Source organism: Papilio machaon, chromosome 9, assembly GCF_912999745.1.
Source record: "Papilio machaon chromosome 9, ilPapMach1.1, whole genome shotgun sequence".
In the NCBI taxonomy this organism is placed as follows: domain Eukaryota; kingdom Metazoa; phylum Arthropoda; class Insecta; order Lepidoptera; family Papilionidae; genus Papilio; species Papilio machaon.
In genome coordinates, this window is record NC_059994.1 from 7,235,695 (window position 1) to 7,250,887 (window position 15,193).

Sequence of the window (15,193 nt, forward strand, 5' to 3'; positions counted from 1 at the left end):
TACATTTAAGCAATTCATACATATACATTAACATAGTGCAATTGAACTTGCAATTCCACTTAATATGATAAAATCATAGCAAGCAAGAACATGAAATGTGTTAAAAATGTAACATATGCTGCCAATAAATTTTATGCCTAAGAAATTTTAAATATAATAATGATAATGTAGATAGCCACAATAAATGTAGCAAAACTCTCGGATCTAAATTTCACAATAAACACACACGTTATTGTAGCAGAAACCTATTTATTATTTAGAAAGCTATTGTAGTTCATATTTTCAATACATTAGTTCAAGGATCACACAACCTAAACGAATAGCAAGAGAGAGATAAATTAAAATCATAACTTATAAAGTAACATATTGACGTCTTCGGTGGAACTATTAATAAATAAAATAGTTATTTTCGATACATCAGGAAAAACAAACAATGCTTACAACTAGCACTTACCTTCCCGCGTAGATCAGCAACTCCATAAAAGTACCAGAAATGTTCATAATACTTCGAATTCAAAACACACTAACTATATCACAAATAAAAACACATTAACACTGTAAAACATACTAAAAACACATAACAACACTCATACCTTCATAGTCGCACAACACAACACATAGAGGTTATTTTTTAGTAGTAAATTTTTTTAATGTAATAATTGTACAAAACACAATGCCCGTTAAAGATATTTTTACACTTTTTGGTAAAACTGAACATTGTTATATTAAGTGATACAACCAAATAAACACAATAAAAACAAAATTCGGAAATTACATTTTTGACAATTGTACAACAACTAGGGAGGTACTAACGGTAAATCGAATATCGGTTTCTGTGACGTTTTTGGTTTTCTCATTTTTACGTTTATTTTTTTAAATTTAATAATGTTGGACAAAATAAAACAAAACATATAATTTTTATTGTTTTGTAAGTATAGGGCATCTCGAACCTTATAAAACACCGCGTCCGAGTTCAGTAGTACTTTATTGGACCGCATGTTAAACGTTAACATCGACTAAATTTAACTTTAAGCCCTACAAAGAAAAACAGTATAATGACAACAACCTGAGTTAACTATAATTTAAGATTTACGAAGATTTTTACGACAATATTAACTGCGAAAATTGTTTTCAAAATGTGAACCGAAGTATAGTTATTGAGTTTAGAAAAATTTAAACTTGAATTTAACTCAGATTAAGAATTAAACTACAACTTGACGTTTCAAACTTCAAATGCAGAAGTATAACCTAACTTCGCAAGTTTGTTTATTTTCTGTGATTATTATTGTTTTTCCATCCTTGTGAATAATTAAAAATGTGGCGAAGTGATATTTTAAAGTTATTCAGTTGTGAAACACTTTACGGAATGTTATCACAAAACCTGTGTTCCGTACTGTATCAGTGTTTATTTATTCGTGCGTTGTTCATAACATTAGAAAATATGCCAAGTTTAAGTGTAGGGGATTGAGAATTTAACTTAATATGTGCTAAAAGTTGTTTGTTGTTATAACTGCCGTGAGAAAAATTATGCGAAAAACATTAGGAATACAATGTTTGGAATCAAGGTATGCTTATGTATTATTACTTTTTCCTTCCTACAGTTATCTCATTAACTTTAACATGTAAAATAATTACAAGTTTCCAAATAGAGCTAATGAATATGCAAAAAAGGAATAATTTAGGCTAACCAGCATTATTGTTTACATTGCTAAGATATTTGCTGCAAGACATTTTACCCCTAAATATCTAATTTTTTATTATTGTTTCAGGTAAGTGTTTACTTCCGGATTGGTAAGTAGGTGTTATTTAATAAGGACAAATTTAATTATAAAGACTTATATGTACAGTATTGAAGGAATGTAAGATAATTATATTATTCCCTGATGCTTTTATATTTCCGATCAGGCAAAAAAAGTGTCAATACTTTTTTTTTGTTATAAGAAACTAATAAAATCAGAAACTCTTATCTTAAAATGAATTTTTAACACTAAATTTTGTTTTTAATTTTTTTTTATTAATATTACATTTTGTGAACTAAAACAGTGGTGCTTTATCTTTTTATTGAAACATTATATTGAAAACTATATGGTGATTTAGAGGCAAAATTTTAAATAATGTTTTTACAGCAAGGTTATATCATATTTTAAGGTAAGAATTTCATTTAAGCTATTTTTGTACACCAATTAATATAAAAAATGCAACATACACATATTTTGAGTGTGTAAATGTGGCATTTTATTATAATTAAGTTGGTGAGAAGACAGAATTTACATTTAAAAAAAATATATTTTATTTAATTCAATAAAATATGAATTGTATTAATATTTGAATGAATTATTTTCAGAGGCCCTCATCATTCCTTCCAGGATTAAGAAATCTGTGCATGGATTGCTTTTATATCAAGGATATACATATTCATGGCGTAACCAGAAGAAATGTGGTGCATACTGGACTTGTTCCAGTCATCATAAGAAAGGATGTAAAGCAAACCTTACTTTAAAAGAATCGGAGAAACCTTTTGTAACTAATGTAAATTTAAAGCATAACCATCCTCCTCCAGATGTAACTTTGCCTTCTGATATTGAGTATATTATGTAAACAAAAAATGAAGCATTTATGATTTTTTTTTCCACAGATTAATTAAAATTGACCAAAGAAAAATTACAAAAATAGTTTAAAATGATTATTAGCCAACTTCAAAAAGAAGGAGGTTATCAATTTGACTGTATTTTTTATTTTTTTTTGTGTGTGTTATTTTTATTAAATTGTGTTTTATATATAAATATTATAGTGCTGATAATTTTTTTTTTTGAAAAATTAAAAAACTTTTTCAAAAATTGAAAAACTTATTTTATTTTTTTATTTATTATATGTTAAAAATAAAATTATTTTTATTGTATTGATCATTATAATTACAGAAATACATTTTATTCTTTCGAAAAGAGGGCAAAAGCTTTTGGTGTACAGACAGTATACATATGCCAAGAATTGTGTTAGTAAATCCAAAACAAGTTGGACTTGTTCATCGAGGAGATCGAAACATTGTAGGGCTCAAGTTGTGCTAACTAATAATGGAGAATTAATTGTCATCAATGAAGAACATAATCATCCCGTACCCGTTTTCTATATGAATCGTAAAGGAAATTACGTAAGAATTACTAACAAGGAACCTGTGAATAAATGTGAAAGGCAAATTTATTATGCCTAAAAATTAGGTTCTCAATTTTCAAAACTCTAATGTATGATTGATCTCATGAAAAAGATATAAACTATTTAGACTTAAATATGTATTAAAAACAAAAATTAACGATTGTATGTCGCGTTCAATATATCATATTACATCAGTTTATACAGCTAGCTGTATAACAAAACTGATGTTTTTTGTTGGTGAATTTGAAAGGCAGTGGTCAAGTTGTTGGTAGTTTGATTGAATTGTACCAAAGATTAAGTATTTTTTTTCCTGAAATGTGAAATCGTTGCTTACGTTAAAATTACTAAGCTAATATAATAAATTAACATAAATTATACTTTTAGATAACAGGACATTTAGTAATAGTTGTTTTATTCTACGTCGTTTTCTGCACATTGACTATGATATTGATGCTCGATATTGTATCATTGATTGTACAGTTAAAATAAATTACAGTAATAACGTAAACAATGTGACCTATTTTGTTAATAAAATATATTAAGCAAATTATTTACTCTTCTATTTTATTTCTACAAATAATTCTACACGAAATAGAGATGGTAACAATGGACTGGATGGAACTTGGGGTATGTTCCGATATACACTGCGAGCACTGCACAGTGCTATCACTGTAGAAAAATTCGTTCCGTTATGGACTGCCAGTCTACTGCCGCAGTACCCTAGGGAAATAATAGGTCCTTACATATGAAATTGGCGTTTTGTATGGGAGGAACAAAAAGTCGAATATTTTTTAATATAATATATTTAATTAATCAAAGTATGAACCATTATTTTCTATGCACTTTTGCCATCTCATAGGTAGTTCATTGACCCCTTTACTAAAAAAACCAGTCGGACGGGAATCAATAAAATCTTTGAAGGCGATTTGGACTGCCCCATCGGAGTTGAATTTTTTCCCTTGCAAGAAGTTATCCAAATTTCGAAAAAAATGGTAATCTGTTGGAGCAAGGTCCGGGGAGTACGGAGGATGTCTTAGACTTTCCAATTGAAGCTCTTCTAATTTAGTAGCCGTCTGTTGCGCAGTGTGTGGTCTAGCGTTGTCGTGAAGCAGCAGTGGCGTGGAGCGATTGACCAGCCTAGGTTGTTTAGCCGCTAGCTTTTCCATCATGGTTTGCAATTGCTGACAATAGACATCAGCCGTAATAGTCTGGCCAGATTTGAGAAAACTGTAATTAACAATACCGGCACTAGTCCACCAAACGCTTACAAGTAACTTTTTTGGGGTTAATTTTCGCTTGGGGCAGGATTTGGCTGGCTGGCCAGGATCCAACCATTGCGCTGAGCGCTTCCGATTATCGTAAAGAACCCATTTTTCATCACAGGTAATGATTCGGTTTAAAATACCTTCATTATTGTGCCGGTTTAGTAATGTAACGCAACAGTCGACGCGCGTTTGCCGGTTTGCTTCAGTCAATTCCTGAGGTACCCACCTTTCAAGCTTTTTAATCTTCCCAATTTGCTTCAAGTGAATTAAAACACTTTTATCACTAACATCGCAGCCTGCAGCTAACTCGGACGTGGTTTGCGATGGATCCGCTTCCACAATAGCCTTCAACTCTTCATTATCAACTTGAGTCTCAGGCCGTCCACGGGGCTTGTTCTGCAGATCGAAATTTCCAGAACGAAAACGTTGGAACCAAAAACGAACTGTGTTTTCTTTTGCAACACGACCGCCATACATATCATTCACCCTTCGAGTCGTTTCCGCAGCACTAGTGCCACGGCGGAACTCGTACTCGTAAATAATGCTATATTTTAAGTTTTCCATTTTGTAAAATGAGTGACGCAAACAGAAAAAAACAGAAGAAAAAAAACAAATGAATGACGGTCATCGAACCACAAATACATGAGTCTATAGCTGTACAAATTTGAATTTGGAATTCCTTACCAAAGAGGAGAAATTCGTGATTAAAGTGGCCAGTACGAAAAACGCCAATTTCATATGTAAGGACCTAATATATGACGTCATAAATCGCCGCCATATTCTACTGTCAGCACTGGCGTTTTCGAGGTAAGGTACTCGCAGTACTTTGATCACGTGATCAGTCAAAACCACCCGAGTGCCTGACATCTTATAAACAAAGTTACAGTTTAATCAGAAAATGTTAAAGTTCTGTAATTAGTTTGGATTAATAAATAAAACAATGGAATAATTGCAAAAATTTACCTTATTAGACTGTGTTGATAATGAAAAACATATTCTTTTTTATGAAAAAGTACTTATTTTTATTACATTATAAATTGAATTTATAATTAATATTAATTTAAATATTATTAATTTGACAGTACTCCAAAACAGTTTTTTTTTAATGTACTAGAAAACTTGAATACACTCATTTGAATGTCGCGTCAAAAAATGCGGCTGACAGTATACGAGATTGCGTTCCGTTTTAAATCGTAACCAGTATAACTGGCTATAAAGGAACGGCTTCACAGTATACTGAATTGACGTCACACTCTACAGTGGTCGCAATGCATAACGGAACACACCCTTGGTAATAATGAAGTGTCAAATGATCCTTGACACACTTTACACTTGAAAGCGCCCAACCTAAAAAGATGGTTTTTAGGTTGGGCGCTTTTCCCGCCTTTCAAGTGTAAATGAGTTACAATATAAAGTCACAAAATTAACCTTTAAATCCTCCTTACCTATGTTCTTTATGAATTAATAGAATATAGTTTTAATATTGTAAACTTTACGTGATCCGATTGTCCTTAAAACGCTCCTTGCCAAAACGCGCTTTTACACGTCAAGCGTCTTTTGTAATACCTAATTACATGATACACATTAATTGTTTAGAAATTTAAAAAAAAAGGATATCGTGTCATTTATTGCCTTAGTTTATGACATGTTTTAGATCCAATTTACACTTAGCGGTTAGCCGCGTGATTCTGACTCAAGCGGGGCTGTCTTTGGTATGGAGTCGGTATCGAACACGACTTTTATACAAAACGACATCCGTGAGCGTTCAATGTTACGCGACTGTCCGCTAAGTGGAAATAGCCACTTAATCGTAAATTATTTTAGGTCCAGTGTTAATAAAAGGAAATAAAAAAGGTAAATACACCCTTTTGTATAGAAACCATTTATTCATGAGGTGTACTAAATCAAAGAAAGGCACCGTTTGGAAGTGTGTTGCGAGTAAATCAGACGATTGTAAGGCATCATTGACAACAGATGACAATTTAAATATTGTAGTCCGAAAAGGAGAACATATGCACGAAAAGCCGGACGCTGATACTAAACCGAAGCATGTCTATTTCACTACACAATAAAAATATTAATTACTAGTGTTGTACGATACATTGTTAGATTTAAATAATTACGGTAACTGAGCATTTTCAGTTTAGAATAATCGTAAGGATTTCCTAAAAAAATCTCTGATTTTTTTTTTCTATAAATGTTTTGTAATGGAAAAATTTATAAAAACATTATCCTTTTTTTTAATTATCTTAATAGAGATAGAAACTCTTCGCTCTAATGTCACCCATAATATTCCAAAAATACAAAGACAACTCTTTTTCTTTTTAGAGATAAAGTAAGAGATTTTCATGTCCAGTTCTCATAAATATTGAATGAGAATGTATGGAAATAATATTTAACTAACTTAATGTAGTATTTTGTTAGTAGGTCGTATAGGAGTAATTTGGGAGTATTTTTTTATCTTGTATTTAGAGTGAGAGAAGCAATTTTTTATTAGACATTTTATTCATCATAATCTGTCACTAAAATGAACGTTATTTAATATTTAGATTTTTTTTTGTTTACGTAATTTTTAGGGCTAATTGTTTTAATATTTTATGATTGCCTTGTCTAGATATTAGATTACATATTTTACATTTTTTACGTTTGTTTACTTATACTATTATTGGGTTTCTATCCCAATAATTTATTGTCACAAATAATTAAAAAAAAATTATTTTAACGAAATATGAGATGATTGGAAATTTGAGATTTTTTTTTTAATTTTAGGCACATTAGAAAGAATATTTTTCATTAATGAATTGAATAATACATGTAATAACAATGTATAAGAATAGTTTTAATTTAATTTTAATAAGATATAAAATACAATTGATTTTAAATTATAATTTCGTTTGATAACGATGTAATGATGCTGTAATTTTTCATTTCAAGTATCATATATCAGTAATATTTTTCAAAATAGATTAAACTATTGGTATATATACAAAATGCACTGAAAAGTAACCTAAAAAAACCAATTTCAAACAAAATACACTCAAAAGTAACATAAAAAAACAATTTCAAACAAAATGCACTCAAAAGTAACCTAAAAAAAACCAATTTCAAACAAAATGCATTCAAAAGTAACATAAAAAAACAATTTCAAACAAAATTCACTAAAAAGAAACAAAATAATGTCATGAAAACTCTCTAAACTCTAGTAGTTGCTCTCGTTGCGCTCTCTAATAGTAGGGGCTCAGTTTTCCGCAACTCCACGACAAGCGCGTATTTTGCGTGTCTCTAAACTCTAAAGAAAGTTCTCTTCTTTCTTGTAACATGTCTATATTGTATAATTATTGTTATTTCGCAGTCGGTGTCGGCCGAAGTAAATAGATGACATTTTATATTTGAGATGTATTAGACATACTTACGTTTATGTCCCTACTTAGGCCGAAACCGACTCCAAAATAACAATAATTATACAATATAGACATGTTACAAGAAAGAAGAGAACTTTCTTTAGAGTTTAGAGACACGCAAAATACGCGCTTGTCGTGGAGTTGCGGAAAACTGAGCCCCTACTATTAGAGAGCGCAACGAGAGCAACTACTAGAGTTTAGAGAGTTTTCATGACATTATTTTGTTTCTTTTTAGTGAATTTTGTTTGAAATTGTTTTTTTATGTTACTTTTGAATGCATTTTGTTTGAAATTGGTTTTTTTTAGGTTACTTTTGAGTGCATTTTGTTTGAAATTGTTTTTTTATGTTACTTTTGAGTGTATTTTGTTTGAAATTGGTTTTTTTAGGTTACTTTTCAGTGCATTTTGTTTGAGATTGTTTTTTTTGAAGTCGGCTATTTTTTTTTCTTAAAATTTTTGTTTTATTTCACAATTTTTAGTGAATTTGAAGTTCAATTACAAATTTCCTTAATACATATAAAGACATAAATAAGACAAATAAAGAAAAGGACTTTCCTATTTGATATGTGTGTACTTCAATTCAAAAACTAATTTAGAATGCAGCAGATAACCACTTATCCTTTAAACAATGAAATAATTATCAAAATCGGTATACAAATTGAAAATTAACGAACTAATACATCGTAGCGTGCCTTTAATTTTGTCCAGCCGCGCGCCGCACTAGCATTTTTCGAATGCGCGTAGTTTTTAATTATTTAATATCTCCCAAACTATTGATTAGAATTACATAGTTTAAAGGCTAATGTAATCTGCATTTAATACTCTAGCCATCAAACATATTTATTTGGATAAGGATTCATATCGAATATAATATAATAGCGCCGTAAGCTTACGACGCTGTTTTTCGTGTGCATTTTAATCGAAGTTTGTTCACAATAACATGGTTTTTGTGAGACATCCATAGATGATAGATATATGCCACCGAAGACTATTATTTAGCAAATTTAAGGATCTATAATTACTCCAGACATCATTTTTATGTAAGTCATATAGTTTGACCTACGTAAGTCCAGAAAGCAAAATTGTGCTTTTCATGTAGCATTTTTCGTTTCCGCGTAATTTTATTCTTACGATATCTCCTAAACTATTAGACAGAATGATATAGTTTTAATTGAAAATATAATCTACATTAAATTCTCTTGATAATGAACATGTTTATTTACATAAGGGTTAATACTGAACTCGAATAATAGCGTCGGAAATAGGGCATGAATTTAATTGATGTTTCTGAAGAAAAAAATGGTTATTGTGAGAAAACTATAAAAGATAGATATATGCTATCGCGGACTCTTATTTAGCACATTTAAAGAGCTACAATTCGCCATACATCATTTTTATGTAGGTCCTATAGTTTAGCCTACGTAAGCGCTGAAAGCAAAAATGTCCCTAATCTTCGCAACAAATTTTGAAGCTATATTCAAAATCTACTAGTCTTCTAGTTATTTAAAAAAAAAAACAAAAAAATGGGACCCACCTGCAAGCACTTCCTTTCGATTAAAATATTTTTCATCAAAATCGGACCACCAGGGGCGGAGTATCGCGGTAACACACATAAAAAAAAAAAAAAAAAAAAAAAATACAGACGAATTGATAACCTCCTTCTTTTTGAAGTCGGCTAAAAATTAATAAGTACAATACAGTTTCATTTTACATTGAAAATATGTACAGTTACCTACTTTAAAATATAAAATAAACTTTAGGTTGTAACTTCATTTATCATTTTGAAGAAATTACAGCGTGATTCTTTTTTTATTTAGAAAAAATATTTGGGTCAAGTGTAGTCCTGTTTTAGTATAAATATTCGAAATAAAGTAGACATACTTTGACTTTGTTGTTTTTTTTAATTTACTTCATCAAAGAAGGAAAAAGTCCTTCATCTTATGTATTGCTTCGTTTAATGGATAATTTTTTGTAAAAGTAAGTATTTAACTTATAACTTTAAACTGAAATATTTCATTTCACTCTATCAATTATTTAAACATTTTATATCTACTGAATAAAAATGGATAGGGGCATATACTAGAGTCGACATAGTCAGTGAGGGTTATCGATAATATTTTTAATTAATAACTAGATATAAGATATTTTCCTTTATATGCATATAGTACTGTAGAAAGTAAAAAATTCGTTATTAGACCATCACTAGCTATAATGGTTTAATTACAGTGACAGTGGTAACCGCGATAGATGGCGCTACATTGCTCATGTTGAACGGGTATTCCTTCACTAACCCTTCGCCTATGACTGGTGGTGAACGATGGTACTGCTCAGGACGGCTCAGGTGGAACTGCAATGTATGTTTACACGTCAACGATGATTACGAACTAGTCTGCATCGCTAATGAACATGGTCATTCACCTCCAATTTATGAGAAAACTGATGACGGACTTTATGTTGAAATAATGGAGTAACACGTTACACCTTAGGCATACAAGTTTGACACACTTTAAATCGAATCGTGTATTGGTTACTAAGAGACTCCTTAGCGTAGGTATAGTATGAAACATTTTTATTAAGCGACTAACATGTTACTGTAAGATGTAATTTTTCATTTTTCTATCTGGTAATGGACACTATGAACCTTGATTAGAATAAAAAAAAATCGATATCTATAAGGATAATGCTAGGTTTTTTTTTTATTATATAGGTAAACAGTTATACAATTAATATGTTATGATGTTTATTTATAAGGGCGAAAATTGATGTGTAAAAATTATTACATTATCAAAAAATGTGTAAAAATTTTGTTATATTCTAAAAAAAAAATGCATTGTTTTTGTATATAAATGAATTGTAGTCCTACTTATATTAATGTACATAATACTTCTAGAAGTATACTTTATTCTCAAAATTATATTATTAGAAATTGGACCAAAGAAAATTTAGACTTTGACAAGAGTGTACGTTGCGTAAAGACAAAATTATGATTTCGTTCTCATATTGACGTTCTAACAAAAAAATTAAACGAAATTGTCCAGGGTAAATTATTCGGTATTTCTATTGTATGTTTTTTTTGTTTTAATGTCTATATCCACTTAGGGGCTAGTCGCGTTGTGACGAATAACTATATGACTCACTTCTTAAGCCCCCCGGAGACTCACGGCCTTGAGTAGTATAGACTAATCTATATATATAAAAGAAAGTTGTGTTAGTTACACCATTTATAACTCAAGAACGGCTGAATCGATTTGACTGAAAATTGGTGGGCAGGTAGCTGAGAACCAGGAATAGGACATAGGATAATTTTTACCCCGTTTTCTTTTCTTTTTTTTTTATTCCGCGCGGACGGAGTCGCGGGTAAAAGCTAGTATTTATTAAATTGCACTTTCATATTATAGCCGCGCGGTTAACCCCCAAGTGGAATTATAAACCTATTATCTTTTTTGGTTATTGTAAATAATCTTTTTATACTCTATTGATGTTTTAATAAATGTAATCTATGTTTTTGAATGCCTTTTCACTTAATTATTCAAAATATTATTCCATGTAGGTAAGTCATTTCCTAAATATTCTCCGTCATCCATATACGTTTCAACGATTATATATTTTTTTATTAATTTGGAAATTATTTAGTTAACAAAATTATTTTCAAATTTCGCAATTTAGGTTTACAAAAAACTTCATAAATACCATTGTTTGTATTTTTATACACAAAAAATAACAATACATTGTATTTTTTTAGCCAAATACATGATGCTCACGAATGGAAAGAAAATGCTACAGTATCGCGGTTACCCGTTCACCGGTCCGGTGTTGAGACCAGACGGTTTGGTTAGGTGGAGATGTACACGTAGAGGTTCGTACGGCTGCAACGTCTGGATAGAGGTCAACGATCGGCTACAGGTCGTAACCCATCATAACGACCATACTCACGCACCACAAAGATACATCAGGATAGAAAATGGTTTTTATATTAGAATGTAAAAAAAATATATACGATTAAAAAAAAAAAGTTTTTTTTTTACTTTTTGCACAATTATTTTGTTAGTGTTTACGAATGCTGTTAAACTTGGTATTTTTTTCATGAAGTCTTAACATGTTATATATTTAGGAAAAATATATTAATTATAGAAAATCAATTAGTCTGATTAACTGTATGACACTTATTTAACTACCTTCTAAATGTTTAAAGTGTCCCACACATTAACAGTCCGCCCGGCCGATATTAGTCTGTCAGTTAATCGCAACACACCACACACACAGTTTTCTCACAGGTTTTGAACTAACGACATATACCAACCACGAATGTGTGGCCGCTTGCCCAATAAAGGCTGTATAGGGCAAGCGGCCACATACTGATGGTTGTTATAAGTCGTCAGTTCAAAACCTGTGAGTGTGTGGTCTATTGCAATTAACTGACAGACTAATATCGGCCGGGCGGACTGTTAATGTGTGGGACCCTTTAGACTTGAAAACATATTTTATTCTCTAATTTTTACCATGACAGATCCACAGTATTAGTATATTATAGTTTGTTCGGAACGTATATGCGCAGTATTAGCTAAAATGTCCATTTGTCGACACTGCCGGGACTTTAGACGTCATCAAAGCGGAGTCAGAGTCGCGCGGCTAATCCCTTAGTGGAAACAGGCTCTTAATTTACAAAAATTGAACTACTACTAAATGATTACAGGTGAAATAATAGAAGTGAGCAACGGAAATACCTTACTAAGGTATAAAGGGTACACTTTCAGTAATCCGATTGCTGTGGTGCGAGGTCCTACCGGGAGAGCTAATTGGAGATGCACCTTTCGTGGTGCTCGACAGCCTTGTAAAGTTTACTTACGTACCGATGACAAACTTAGGGTAGAAGCAGTGTTCCGTAGTCACAACCATCCCCCGCCTAATTATATTAGATCTGAAACTGGAGTGTATATGAAAGGACTCAATCACTTAATCTGAACTATTCAGTGAAATTTCTCTACAAAACAAAATGAAAAACTGTAGCTAGTTAATAAAGCGCTTAGTCAACATTGTTACCAAACTACCAAAAATAATATAGAACCATTACCTCTTTGGTAAGATTATTCAATAATCTTTACCTTATGTTAAATATGAATATTTATTTTTGTACTTATGTATTTTTTTATTAATGGTGCTTATACACCTAGTCAAATGACCGTCTAAAAATAGGATTTTTTTAATGTTTATTCTTTTAATTGTGACCTCATTTAATCTTAATGTCTTTATTCAGTAAGTTTTTCTTTTTGTCATTTCTAAGGATAGTAATAAAAGTACAGTTATATAGGTTTATTAGCTTGTTATTTGTGGATTGTTATAATTTGTGTCTTGTAGTTTTATATTCGATTTAATTGGGGGAAAGAAATATTTTAAAAACTTTTAAGATTATTGATAATTATATATTTATAATATGTTGATAATTATAAGATTTTTTTTATGTTTTTATTAATAAAGTATGACCAAAATAAAAAAAATATCGTTTTTTTAAAGTTATACAAAACATACTCAATTTGTTCTAGAATCGGTATATGAAATTATTTTTCATTGTTCAAGGTACTGAAAATTTTGATGATAAATTAATTTTAAAAAATGAATATATTGAAGTATTAGAAGGTCACGAGGATGATGTAAAATATGCGGTTGAAAACGATTCTATGGCCTTGGTCCTTGAATCAAAAAATGGCAAAACAATTTTACATCACAAAGGTTACCAATATCATAGAGGAGAGAGCAGTGACCTCGGTTCACAATGGACATGCGCAGTTGCTGATAAATGTAACGCCTTCTTGTATCTGGATGAAGAAAACGATATAATTCTATCGAATTTAAATCATGATCATGCCGAATCTATTGACTGGGATCAAATCGATCTGGACGATGATGGTGAGTTCTTTTACAATCAAAGTATGAACATATTTTAGTACAGTACAGTTGATACGGATTAAGGTTATGTTGCTGAATTTTTTCCTTCTATTCTAACAGCAGAGCGTCGGTGGCTCAGGGGTTAAGCACTTGACTTGCAATCTGCAGGTCCTGGGTTCGAATCCCACCATGTACCAATGTGTTTTTCGATTTTCGATTTACATATGTACATTTATCCGACGTTCTTACGGTGAAGGAAAACATCGTGATGCAACCTGCACATATCTGAGATGAAATTCAATGATATGTGTGAAGTCAACCAACCCGCACTTGGCCAGCGTGGTTGACTATGGCCTAGTCACCCCTAAATTGGGGTAGGCTCCGAGCCCCTCGGTGGGGACGTATAGTGAGCTGATGATGATTCTAACAGTATTGCTTAATTAAGTGTTCCCACAGAAGTGACTGTTAGGTTATTTTTGGTTTTGAGGATAGCTCATAATAGTCACTAATTTATGGTTTTTGGTATCCAAACTTCAAATCCTATAAAAAAACTATGCTTATCATTTGTTTCAGATTCAGCCATAGTAATATCGTCGCGGAAAGGCAAAGATATCCTGTTATTCCGCAAGTATACATATCGTAAGCAATACAATAAGAGTAGGAAGAGTCGCTGGGTTTGTTCGACATTTAAGAACTGTCGTGCACACATCTTCACTGACCGCAGCAATACGATTACATTGACCAATGAGGATCACTGCCATGACCCGCCTAAGTACTATCTAAATAGAGATCACGTGTTATTGGCTTTACAGAGAAAAAGGACAGCTCAACTCAAATTTGCGAATAACCAATTTTAGAACGCGGAAATTATTATTATGGTGAAACTTATATTTTACGTTTGTAAGAAATTATTTACTATATTACTCTAGGTTTAATGCTATTTTTTTTAATGCATGTAAAAAGCTGCAACAGCAGCTACGGACTCTAACACTGTAAAGAGCTCTTAATAAATATATTTGTTGCTTTGTTATATTATGTACTATAACATCTATATATATATATATATATATATATATATATATATATTTTAAAAACAAAATAAATAATTTTAATAAACATTACAGTAAATTTGATTCATCTTAATAAATAATATCTTTTTTTCACCAAATGACGTGTTTTCTTCCACTTGTAAGTTAATATTTAGCGGAAGGAAACAAAAGTTTTTTTTTTTTAAATTACAAACGATTCTGTTTTTTCTTGTATTTGTAAAAAAAAATAACATTGTCAACAGCTCGTGAGGTAATATCGAAGAGAGGGCGTATATTGTTGTTGTACAACAATCACACATACTCAAAGCACCCTCATCCAACAAAGCTCGGTTGGCGCTGGTACTGTTCTCGAGTAAAGACCTGCAGAGCTTACCTGGTCACCACCGTTGATAACGTCATCCTAGCCATCAGCGGTCAGCATCAGCACGAGCCTAAACACTTTCCAC

General features: G+C 31.2%; 2 protein-coding genes and 1 long non-coding RNA gene across 5 annotated transcripts in view; 2 read left to right on the top strand and 1 right to left on the bottom strand.

The window, feature by feature from the left end:
- The window catches only part of LOC123721241, a 53,886-nt gene extending 53,259 nt beyond the window's left edge, over positions 1–627 (bottom strand). Inside the window, exon 1 of the long non-coding RNA XR_006756189.1 lies at positions 455–627. This is a non-coding gene — a long non-coding RNA (uncharacterized LOC123721241). The remainder of the gene's footprint in view (positions 1–454) is intronic.
- LOC106712905 (protein tramtrack, beta isoform) overlaps positions 1–12,792 on the top strand; it is a 247,179-nt gene extending 234,387 nt beyond the window's left edge. The window contains exon 5 of one of the 3 annotated variants that reach the window (XM_045679310.1): positions 12,509–12,792. In XM_045679310.1, coding sequence (XP_045535266.1) covers positions 12,509–12,777 — 269 coding nt within the window. In that variant the 3' untranslated portion in view covers positions 12,778–12,792. Of the gene's footprint in view, positions 1–2,344; positions 2,606–11,557; positions 11,804–12,508 lie in introns of those variants that run through there. The other 2 variants (XM_045679320.1, XM_045679313.1) reach the window with 2 other exon arrangements.
- A 263-nt stretch (positions 12,793–13,055) lies between these two features.
- Positions 13,056–14,580, top strand: LOC123721262. The gene is made up of 3 exons (XM_045679486.1): positions 13,056–13,068; positions 13,390–13,719; positions 14,272–14,580. The coding sequence occupies exons 1-3, from the start codon at positions 13,056–13,058 to the stop codon at positions 14,553–14,555; spliced, it is 627 nt and encodes a 208-aa protein (XP_045535442.1). The 3' UTR covers positions 14,556–14,580.
- Positions 14,581–15,193: the final 613 nt, after the last annotated feature.

Bases quoted from the DNA above. Each gene is read 5' to 3' on its own strand.
- LOC123721262 (XM_045679486.1), top strand. The intron at 13,720-14,271 runs GTGAGTTCTTTT...CATTTGTTTCAG, and splicing joins AATCGATCTGGACGATGATG to ATTCAGCCATAGTAATATCG.